General features: G+C 45.5%; 1 protein-coding gene across 2 annotated transcripts in view; it reads left to right on the plus strand.

Moving 5' to 3' along the window:
- Positions 1 to 10,736, plus strand: part of SGPP2 (sphingosine-1-phosphate phosphatase 2) — a 144,441-nt gene extending 133,705 nt beyond the window's left edge. For both annotated transcript variants that reach the window (XM_021074877.2, XM_021074876.2), the window contains exon 5: positions 6,660 to 10,736. In XM_021074877.2, coding sequence (XP_020930536.2) covers positions 6,660 to 7,211 — 552 coding nt within the window. In that variant the 3' untranslated portion in view covers positions 7,212 to 10,736. The remainder of the gene's footprint in view (positions 1 to 6,659) is intronic.
- Positions 10,737 to 12,289: the final 1,553 nt, after the last annotated feature.

The raw sequence follows: 12,289 nt of genomic DNA on the forward strand, positions 1-12,289 counted from the left end.
TGGACCAAAATAGTCTAGTCTCCTGTTGCCTTGAAGATGAACAGAATTCATCTTTATGAAGAATGTTTATGAAGACTATTCTGACCAGATGTCCAGGAATTTGGTAACTGTAGTTACAAAAGAAGACAGAAGGAAGGAAAGCAAATTTTCTTTTATGTATTGAAACAATGGGTTATAAACATTATGGATATTATGGATAAAAGGAAGGCATTAAATTCTCCTAGTCTCTAGTCTCCTAGTCTCTCCTAGTCTACATGTTAGGCACTGTGCTAAGAGCCCTGAGAAATAATGTCAAGATTCGAGAGAACTCCATCCTTGCCCATCAGAGTGTTATAATCATCTCAGGAGAAGAGCATGTGAATACGTGACTGCAGCAAAGGCCACTTAGGAGAGGCTTTTTGAGTGCTTTTAAGCAAGTACCTTCACATTCATTCAGTTCAGGGACAGGTTATTTCCAACTGTGAGATGCAGGGAGATTATTTTTGGAAAGGACGTAGCTTTTGAGCTGAGCCTCAGATGAGCTGATAAGATCTTGGTAGAGATGGTTAAAGTGTGTTGTACATAAAAGGAATGCAAAACTCTGATAAAATTGTACTAGGCATGTTTGGGAAAAGCAAGTAGACCTATCTGACTGGCATGGAAAGTTCAAATGGAAAGTAGTGAGAGAGAACCCTGGAATGATGGGTTAATTAAATCCATATCGTGCAGGACTCTCTCCATTGAGAGGCTGGTATTTCTCAGTTTAGTTTATTTAGACTCCCTACATCAGCATTGTGTTCGGGGGTTAAAATACAGAGCCCAGGACCACACTGCAGATCAGAATCAGAGGGTGGTCCTCAGATATCTGTATCTTAACGATCTTCCTAAGTGATGCTAATGCTATTGAAAGAGCAACCTGGAAGGCGATTAGTGCTGTGGGCAGGAGAATGGCAGGCAGATGGGGGAGTGAAGGTCTGGACAGGCAAGTGGGCCTTTGGAGGTGGCAGAAGGAGCAAGAGCATGTGAATGAAGGAGCAGAAGCCGGTGGATGATAGTGACCGGTGGTCAGACAGAGGTGGTGAGAAGGAGGAGCAGTCATTAGGACTCTGAGCGTCTGCAGAGAGAGCCCAGGGGGGCCCCAAACAGAAACAGTAGAAGCACCTGTAGGATCACAATCTCTATCCCTCTGCAAAGGTGGGCTTTTTAATTTTTGTGTAAGATGTAATTTTTTAATTTCATTTTTATTTTTTATATGTATAATGATTTTTTTTTCATTATAGCTGGTTTACAGTGTTCTGTCAATTTTCTACCGTACAGCATGGTGACCCCATTACACATAACATGTATAGACTCTATTTTCTCCCATTATCATGCTTCATCATAAGTGACTAGATATAGTTCCCAGTGCTACACAGCAGGATCTCATTGCTTATCCATTCCAAAGGCAATAGTCTGCATCTATTAACCCCAAGCTCCCAATCCATCCCACTCCATCCCACTCCCTCCCCCTCCCTCTTGGCGAGTCTATTCTCCAAGTCCATGATTTTCTTTTCGTGAAAAGGTTCATGTGTGCCATATATTAGATTCCAAATATAAGTGATATCACATAATATTGTTGTTCTCTTTCTGACTTACTTTGCTTAGTATGAAAGTCTCTAGTTTCATCCATGTTGCTGCAAATGGCATTATTTCATTCTTTTTGATGTCTGAGTAGTATTCCATTGTGTATATAAACCATATATTCCTGATCCAACAGTCTGGTGGACATTTAGGTTGTTTTCATGTCTTGGCTATTATAAATAGTGCTTCAATGAATATGCAGGTGCCTGTGTCTTTTTCAAGGAAAGTTTTGTCCAAATATATGCCCAAGAGTGGGATTACTGGGTCATATGGTAGTTCCATGTATAGTTTTCTAAGGTACCTCCACACTGCTGTCCATAGTGGTTGTATCAGCTTACATTCCCACCAACAGTGCAAGAGGGTTCCCTTTTCTCCACACCCCCTCCAGTATTTGTGGACTTATTGATGATGGCCATTCTAACTGGTGTGAAGTGGTATCTCATGGTAGTTTTGATTTGCATTTCTCTAATAATGAGTGATGTAGAGCATTTTTTCATGTGCTTGTTGGTTATCTGTACATCTTCCTTGGAGAAATGTCTATTCAGGTCTTTTTCCCATTTTTCAATTGGGTTGTTGGCTTTTTTGCTGTTGAATTGTGTACGTTGTAATTTTATTTTTTTAATTAAAAGTAGAATTGATTTGTTTGGGGTGTATAGTCCTATGTGGTTTTGTTTTTGTTTCTTTTTTTTTGGTTTTTGCTTTTTGTTTTTTAGGGCTGTGCCTGTGGCATATGGAGAATTGAATTGGAGCTGTGCTGCTGGCCTATAACACAGCCACAACAACTTGGGATCTGAGCCGGGTCTGTGACCTATGCCACAGCTCCAGCAATGCCGGATTCTTAACCCACTGGGTGAGACCAGGGATTGAACCTGCATCCTCGTGGATTCTAGTCAGGTTCATAACCCACTGAGCCACAATAGGAACTCCCTGGTCCTGTGGGTTTTAGCACAGGGGTAGGTTCAAGTAAGCATCATCACCACAGTACTGAGCAGTTCCATCACCCCAAAACTCCCTCCCACTCCCTTTGCAGTAATACCCTCTCTCACCCATTGACCTAGTCCTTATCCCTGAAGTTCTGTCTTTTAGAGAATTTCTTATTAATAGAACCACACAGTATGTAACCCTTGGAGGCTTGCTTTTTCCATTCAGCCTAACTTCCTGGAGATTTCATCCAAGCCGTTGCCTGTTTCAGTCGTTTGTTGCTTTTTATTGCTGAGAAGTATTCCACTGTATGAAAGTAGCACAGTCTGTTTACTTCTTGAATGACTTTGGGGTTGTTTCCAGTTTGGGGTGGTTATTAATAGAACTGCTGTAAACATGTGTGTACTGATTTTTGTGTGAACATAATTTTTTGTGTCTTTTTAGGGCTGCACCCGTGGCATATGGAGGTTCCCAGGCCAGGGGTCCAATTGGAGCTACAGGTGCCAGATCCACACCACAGCCACAGCAATGCCAGATCCGATCCATGTCTTCGACCTACACCACAGCTCACAGCAACACCAGATCCTCAACCCACAGAGCGAGGCCAGGGATCGAACCCACAACCTCATGGTTCCTAGTTGGATTCGTTTCTGCTGTGCCATGACGGGAACTCCTGTGTGAACATAATTTTAATTTCTCCTCAGCACAGTTTAATTTTCACTTCTAATTATGAGTAAACTTGAAGATATTTTCATGTGTTTAAGAGGCATGCATATTTATATTTCTTTTTGTGTAAAGTGCTCATTTCTTTCTCTCATTTTTCTTTTTGGTCATTGGCGACTATTATCTTAGACAAGTTAGTTTTGGGTCTGACAGGACATCTGAATGAAAATGCCTAGCTTTCATTTTAAAAAGGCAGGACTCAGATCTATGACTCCATAGATTTGAGAGTCATGGATTCACAGATTGGAGAGTCATGTCAGTAGGGAATGGAAAGATGAGGCCATGGACCTACACAAACTCTTCAATGGAGAAAACAGGCAGAGCTGAGAGACAGACTCTGTGGGAATGCCCCTGTTTAGGATCTAAATGAGGAAACCAAGAAAAAGTCTTCGTAGAGGTCAGAGAAGAGCCAGGATGAGACTGGTGCCAGGTAACATTTTAAAAACTGAATATTAAAGGTCTGCCAAGGAGTTCCCGCTGTATCTCAACAGTAACAAACCCAACTAATATTCATGAGGACGTGGATTCGATCCCTGGCCTTGCTCAGTGGGTTAAGGATCCAGCGTTGCCGTGAGCTGTGGTGTGGGTCGCAGACGTGGCTCGGATCTGGCGTTGCTGTGTCTGTGACGTAGGCCAATGGCTACAGCTCCAACTGGACCCCTGGCCTGGGAACCTCCATATGCCACGGGTGCAGCCCTAAAAAGGAACAATAAATACATAAAGGCCTGCCAAGTAAAGGGTGTAAATCCGCAGGGCCTGGTGTTCGGAAGAAGAATAGCTCTTTCCACAAAATTCCAAGTAAACCCCCCACCATTCAGTCTGATTGGACTGATTTGGTCACATGACCAGCCCTGCACCAATCGCTGTGACCAGGAGATACCATGCACTGACTGGCCTACCTCGGTCCAGCTCCATAATTTTCCAGAACCTCAGGGATCCCTAAGCAGGGGGGCATATGCCTCTTTTAGGTCAAAAATAAATGCTGAAGAAATAACCCAGCAAGTATCTAGTGAGTGGCCTTTGAGAGCAGGGCACCATCTATGGCTAGTTGAGATAGCAGTTGTGTTTCAAGTTGCAGACATGGAGGCAATAGGTGTAGAAAATTCAGTCCGTGAGTTTTGGTAACTGGGAAGCTTTTGTGAAGGGTTGCTCCTCTTTTTCCCCAAAATAAGGCAACATCTGTGCATAGTCATAGCCCAGGAGGAGCCGATGTCGGGAGGAGGATCTCGGAAACTGTGAAGCCTGAGGGATAATTGAGGGGAAAGATGATAGCGGAAGTAAGAGCAGGTGAAACCCAGGTTGCCACGTGGAGGGCGTGCGGTGGGCACAAGGCTTGCTTTGAGGAGGCAGGTGGTCTCCCCACCCACTCTTGCCCAGCTCCTATCCATTCTCCTCCCTGAAGTCAGAATAATCCTTTACAAGCGAAAATCTTGTGTTGGGACCCGGTGAGAGCTAAGTGAGTGGCTTCGTGTTGCTCCCCAGATGTCAGCTTTAAGAAGTGGACTAGACTCGGGGCCAAAGGGAATGTAGCCTCTCTACCCTCTACTCTCCAACCCCGGAGGAATATCAATATCCACACACTTCCTCTTTCCCTCTTAAACAACAGTAATCATCTGTGTCTCCTCTAGGCATGGATTATGATTACTTAGCTCTGATGGAATCCTCTGGCCCTGTGTCTGGCATCCAGCAGGCACTCCCACATGGGCATCAGAAGGAGGAACGGATGCCCTCTAATCTATGGCATTTGCTGGAGCCTCAATGTTTATTTCTAAGGTCCAATTCTTACCCATTGTTCTCCCAAGTCAGATGTCATTTTATTAGAAGCTAAGCAAAAGAAAGAATGAAGTTGTTAGAAAAAGCCCGAGCCTTTTGAATTCTACTTTATGTACGTATGAAAAAAAAAAAAAAAGATACCAAAACACACCAAAATATAGAAAGGGTTGTCTCTAGGTGGGAAATAAAAAACTATATTTTTTTTCTTATAGTTTTCAGTGCTTTCCAGATTTTCCACAATGCATGTGTTTTACTTCTTGGTATTTCCCAGATTTTCCAGTGCATTGTGGAAAATGTTTTAATTATTTAATTGTAAACTTTCAAAATAATCCACACAAAACCACAGCAAGCTCCGCATTCTCTGACTTGGACATATTCATCTATGAGTTACATTAACCCTTCATGTAATGAAGTGTGCAGTGAGAGCCCCAAGGGAAGAAGAAAGTGGCTGACACGGAGGAGTTAAAGACATTTGAAAAGGCATTCAAGGGAGTTCCCATCGTGGCGCAGTGGTTAACAAATCTGACTAGGAACCATGAGGTTGCGGGTTCGGTCCCTGCCCTTGCTCAGTGGGTTAACGATCCGGCGTTGCCGTGAGCTGTGGTGTAGGTTGAAGACGAGGCTCAGATCCTACGTTGCTGTGGCTCTGGCGTAGGCTGGTGGCTACAGCTCCGATTAGACCCCTAGCCTGGGAACCTCCATATGCCGTGGGAGCGGCCCAAGAAAATAGCAAAAAGACAAAAAAAAAAAAAAAAGAAAAGAAAAGGCATTCAAGGAAGGAAGCAAAGAAGGGAGGGAGAGAAAGAGGGAAAAAAGAGAGAAGGAAGGAGGGAGGCACAGAGGAAGGAAGAAAGAAAACCATAATTTAAAATGGTCTAAAGATGGAGTTCCCATCGTGGCTCAGCAGAAACGAATCTGACTAGCATCCATGAGGATGTAGGTTCGATCCCTGGCCTTGCTCAGTGGGCTAAGAATCCAGTGTTGCCATGAGCTGTAGTGTAGGTCACAAGCTGCATCTCCTATTCCACCCCTAGCCTGGAAACCTCTATATGCCACAGGTGTGGCCCTAAAAAGACAATAAATATTTTTAAAAAGAAATAATAGCTTGAAGGAACCACATGCTCACAGGTATGCATTAAGGAAAACATAGAATTTAAGTTTAAAAAAAAAAAAGGAAAACAGAGAATTTATTATAAAAACAGAAAAACTGGAAGAAACTGCAAAACTTGTACGGCATGACTATTGTTTGTATTTTTCCTATTTTCCAATTTTTATAACTTTACATTTTAAAAATATATATGATAAACGTTCCTGCTGTGGTACAATGGGATTGTTGGCGTCTTGGGAACGCTGGAATGCAGATTCGATCCCTGGCCTGGCACAGTGGATTAAGGATCCCAGCCGTGGTATAGGTTACAACTGTGGCTTGGATCTGATCCCTGGCCTGGGAACTCGGTATGCCACAGGGCAGCCAAAAAAGAATAAAAATGAAAGGAAATAAAAATAAAATGAAAATACGCATGATAAAATAAAATAGTGTAACCAAATTGCATTTTAAAAGTCAAATCAACCCTACTTGAAATTATGCCTGGATTCAGGGGAAGACTCGTTGGCTGACTCGTCCTTTTCTCTGCTTCCCGCAGGACGTGCTGGGTGGCGTCCTGATCACTGCCGTCCTCATCAGCCTCACCTACCCTGCCTGGACACTGATCGATCGCCTGGACTCGGCCAGCCCCCTCTTCCCTGTGTGTGTCCTAGTGGTACCCTTCTTCCTGTGCTACAATTACCCCGTGTCTGATTACTACAGCCCGACCCGAGCAGACACCACCACCATTCTGGCCGCCGGGGCAGGGGTGACCATAGGATTCTGGATCAACCATTTTTTCCAGCTCGTGTCCGAGCCCACGGAATCTCTCCCTGTCGTTCAGAACATCCCACCGCTCACCAGGGACATGCTGGTGCTGGGTCTGACCAAATTCACCGTGGGAATTGTGCTGATCCTCCTGGTGCGTCAGCTTGTCCAAAATCTCTCCCTGCAAGTGTTGTACTCGTGGTTCAAGGTGGTCGCCAGGAACAAGGAGGCCAGGCGGAGGCTGGAGATCGAAGTGCCTTACAAGTTCGTCACCTACACATCCGTTGGCATCTGTGCCACCACCTTCGTGCCAATGCTCCACAGGTTTCTGGGATTACCCTGAGCCTCAAACGGTTGGAAATGAGCTCACTGGACTGGAGAGCAAGACATCAAAAATTGTCGAGTGGGAAGGTCTTAACACATTTTTCTTTAAGGAAAAAAATTCCTTAAGTCACATGTCTGTTTTGCTGATATCTGAGATAAATGCTGCAGCTGTATGGAAGGAAACATTTTCTCACAGGGACCACTAGCCTATACGGGTCATGTTACAGGTGAAGCCAGGCTAAAACCCACAGTTGAGTTCTTTAAGCAGCCCTCCCACCCTCTACCCTGTGTGTTACTCGGATGTTGAACTGGTCCTGGCCTGGCAGGACTCATGGCCTGGCAGGAGCAGCGCCAAGCCCTCCTCCCACCCCCTACCCACGCCTGGGTTCTGAAAAGCCTAAAAAGATAGGAATGATCCAGGAGCCTGGATGTCGGGCATTTCTTTTCAGTTGTGACCTTGCCCAGCACTGAGGCTTATTTCCAAAATGTTGCTCCAAGAGAAAGGGTGGTGCCACTTAAAACTGCGTCCCTTAAACAGGGTGACTTTCTCGTCATTGTGATCACATTAGATCCTGCCTGCTTGGGGGGAGCAGCGTACAGTCATCCTCGACGTGATGCGTGAAAGGGGGTTGGGAAGCTGCAAGGTCATGGGTAAGAGCCTGCTTTCCTTAGGAGTCCTGGTCTCTGTCGGGTGCATTTTGAACAGGGATCCACTCCCCCTTGTTTGTACACCTTGCAGAATTCCAGGTACTTTTTTTTTTTTCTTTCAGGGCCACACCCACACCTATGCAAGTTCCCAGGCTAGGGGTCCAAACAGAGCTATAGCTACCAGCCTACGCCAGAGCCACAGCAACACGGGATCCGAGCTGCGTCTGTGACCTACACCACAGCTCACGGCAACGCCGGATCCTTAACCCACTGAGGGAGGCCAGGGATCGACCCCTCACTCAACCTCATGGTTCCTCGTCAGATTCGTTTCCACTGAGCCACAGCGGGAACTCCCCAGGTAACATTTCTATCCTCTCTAACCCATGGACCCACCGGATGTTTCCACCTCACTTCATCCGAGTTGCTCTGGGGCTCTGCTCTCTCCTGCGTCAGAGCATCTTGGGACAAGCCCTCTGCCCATCTTCAGGTTTTTGCTTCCTTACAAACTGGGAAGGCACTGTCATCTGCCTATGAAAGGGGATCAGTGGAACCGAAGAACAGAACCCTTCCTAACCCTTCCTGACCCTTCCTGACCAGGAGGAATAGCCCTTCTTCCCGAACCTTGTTCCTCCATTGCTTAGTTACTTTGCATAAATCTCTTTTCTCATCTGCTAAATAGAATCAGGGGTTCCCTTTCCCATCTTACCTCCACTTGTCTCAGCAATGTTAAGGGTGATTAATGCAAAAACAATGTCTGCCTCTCTTAAGAAAACAAGCTGACCAAATACAGTGCCCTTTAAACCTGGGCTGAGTCCCTTAGACTTAGGAAGGCGATCCTTATAAAGACACCTCCTTTTCCAGTTCGAAGCTGTGGTGCAAGTTCAGTCCCTGGCCCCAGAACTTCCACATGCCTCAGGCATGGCCAAAAAACAAAGAATGAGAAGCAGGTATCAACAGTGTTCTTAAATGTGAGTGTGAGCCTATCGTTAACGAAGCGTCTCTTGCAATGCAGTGCTTGAGCCTCTGAAGCCAATGACTTATAATCCTCCTGCATCCTCACCACAGACACACTCTGGGGGGGAAATTAGCCTAGTTAGGCTCTTACCTCTGCATCCAACATGAAAACTGGAAACCCCGATTGTTCTGATTTTGAACACGCACCCTGGCCTTTTGGTTGGGATGGTCTTTGGTGTTTGACGTAGTGCTCCAGTTTCTTGAGAGTAATTGTTAGTAAGACATTCTGTCTGTCCTTCAAATTAATCTGAGATTTTTCATAGCTAGAAGGCAGGGGTTCAAATGACCTTTTCTTAGATCGTACCCTGAGCAATATTTGTGGCCCCTTGATGGGTGGAGTGTGCAGAGAGTCACAGCTTACCGACACGCCCGGCCTAGGCAGGAGGGCAGTGCATGGGCCACTTTCACGTATCTCCGTCCCCGCAGCCTGCCACACCCAAGATCACAGTGCTGGGTATAATATTTATGCAAAATGATTTCAGTTGATTTTTCTGAAGCTAACTGATAAAAGCATCAGCTTTAACTACCTGCATCTTTTGAGAAGGGCCATAATTACTGTCACAACAGTGGGTGTTGGCAGTTCATGTGTGTGTGTGTGTGCGTGTAATTTCTACTCCCTTCCCTTTATTTTTCTCTTTTTAGGGCTGCATTTGTGTCATATGGAAGTTCGACCCCCAGGCTAGGAGTCGAATCAGAGTTGCAGCCGCTGGCCTACAGCACAGCCACAGCAACTCGGGATCCAAGCCGCCACATCTTCGACCTACACCACAGCTCACAGCAGTGCTGGATCCTTAACCCACCGGACGAGACCATGTCCTCATGGATACTAGTTGGGTGCGTTGCCCCTGGGCCACGAAGGGAACACTCCCACTCTCCCTTTTAAGTCCCAACAACAGGAATAGGACTGCAGTCATCTGTGTTGATGTATCTAAGGCTGCATTTATACCATTTGGTTGAGGACGAATATATTAGCCACAGCTCATGAAAGAAGGACCTTTGGATTTGTCAGGTTGGTGACTTTTTGAAGTCTTTTGTTCCAGCAACTGGAGAATAAAAAGTGTATATTGGTGAAGCGCAGTTTAGTTTCCGGGCACTACTGCTCTGTGGCCTAGAATCAGGCAGAAACCGATTGGAAAGGTCGTTTCCCGAGTCAGACTCCTGCTTTGCCAGCCCTTTTCATTCACTTTACACAGCGCTTCACTCCATTAAACTCTCCCACCCTCTCAGTCACCCTAAGACCTTTGGATTTTCTCTCTGGGGAAAGACTGCCCCCTGCTGGTTTCACCTCAGACTTGGTAAAGAGCCTCTCCCTTGAGCTGGAGTCTTAGAGATTAAGAGTTTAAAAATCAAGCTCACGGTGATGTAGCCAATCTACGCTTAGGACCTGTGGTGTGGCCAGCCCTGCATTTGCAAAGTGTGGCACCAGAGCCCTTGGGTTCGCTGGCCCCTCCAGGTAGAATGGCATGCCCTTTGCCCAACTGTGCTAGTGCAGCCTCCAGCCCTCTACCACTCTGGACCAAGGCATCCATCCTGTGAATGTCCTTCATCTTTGGAGGCCAGCTTTGCTCAGACCTGCACCATAACAGAATATGCAGAAGAAAAAATATGGAAAAGACTAAAGACCCTAAATGACTGAAATCACCCTTCAGTGTGCTTGCAGGTGCCACTGTAACTTCAGGATTTTTTTTTTTTTTTTTTGCACAAATAGGCAACTCATGCTTCCTGAGTGTAACCAAAGCATGTGGTGTTTCGGGGCCATATGCTCCGGGTTTCTATTTTGGAAACTTTCAGCTGTCTTGCTTATACACTGTATGTAAATTTATTCTTTTTAAAATAAAACCTTTCTGTTTGATTATGATTTATTAAATACTTTAAAAGCCAATGTTCTGCTTCCTTGGAATTTTTTTTTTTTCCCCTAGATCTTTTTTTCTTTCCTAGATCCTCAGGATTCATGGGACCTAAGTTGAAAAGAGGCGACAAAAATAAACAGCCAGCTCTACAATTCTCTATCACTGTCATAACTGAATCACGGGCGAATGTCAGTGAATGTCACAGCAGTCACAGGTGTGATGAGCAGGAAATAAATGGTATGATTGCATGCTTAATTGCCCCCCTCCAACTCCCTATGCTAAAGAGCAGCCTTTTACCACATTCAGAGAGAAATGTCACTACGCATTGAAAGGTAAATGGTAAAGGTGATGCTAGTTAAGGTAAGTAGGTTTTCATAGATGCGCATGCTGTCTCTGGAACCAAATGAACATCCCCGCATTTCAGTCACATCATTGCAATGATATGCTCTGTGCTTAAGCGACTCTTATTTGAAAGGGTACCCAGAGCGAACACTCTTATTTGCAAGGCTAAGGCTAGGACCCTATTTGTATTTGGAGCACTGTGTATTTAACGATACCTGATATGGAGTTCCTGTTGTTGCTGTTTAAAAATCATCTGGTACTTCTTCCTTTCTGTAAACATGAGGCTCTTTAATGGATTATTTGGGATCCACCAATGCATTGTTTTCTTCGAGTGGAGCACACCTGTCGTGCAGACTTAACTATTCACAGGATGCATATTAAAAAGAAGGAGAGCTGAATGTGGACCATGGAGAGAATGCTAAATTCTCAAAACTGTAGCCTCATGAGACAGGGGAAGCTAACCGAAGCCAAAAACCCTCTTGCCTTTGCCCATGCCTGTCTACACCCCATGCGAAAGTGAGCGAGATGAGCGAGGAGGCTGCTGGAGTTCTGGCTAGAGGGTGCCTTGGGCCTTGCTCTCATTATGACATCGGGTCCCCTCGGTCGGAGCACAAGCCAGATTCTTCCCCAGTGGAGGGCTTCAGGGAAGGTCATTGCCTCTTCAACAAACACAGAGGCAGCCTCGAATCCTGGGGGATGGACAGGGTGACAGCTGGTGCCATTTACCTGCATCTGGGAACCCAAGTCGGAGTGGGGCCTCCAGGGTTTCCATTCTGCAGTGTCTTGTGGAAACCAGATGGTTGATGCTGAGCGGGGGAAATTAGGCACCAGGTACCTAAACACAGACCATCTTAGCCATCTTAATTAGGTCCTGATAAAAATATTAGGCTGGAAAACTATTTTTGCTGTGGGGGATAAAACCACAACTTAGTGTAAATTTTTCATGAAGTCAGTGAATTCTGATATTAAATAAGCATTAGGTTTTTTTTTGGTTTGTTTTTGTTTTTTGGTTTTTTTTTAGGGCTACCCTCTTGGCATATGGAGATTCCCAGGCTAGAGGTCTAATTGGAGCTACAGCTGCCAGCCTATGCCATGCTCACAGCAACTCAGGGTCTGGGCCATGTCCGTGACCTACACCACGGGGCATGGTAACACTAGCTCCTTAACCCACTGAGCGAGGCCAGGGATCAAACCTGTGTCCTCATGGATACTAGTCAAGTTTGTTACTCCTAGGCCACCACCG

Source organism: Sus scrofa, chromosome 15 (genome assembly GCF_054392235.1).
Source record: "Sus scrofa isolate SSC_HxYL_T2T_F1_AM1 chromosome 15, Sscrofa_HxYL_maternal_Yorkshire_Landrace_v2.0, whole genome shotgun sequence".
In the NCBI taxonomy this organism is placed as follows: Eukaryota; Metazoa; Chordata; class Mammalia; order Artiodactyla; family Suidae; genus Sus; species Sus scrofa.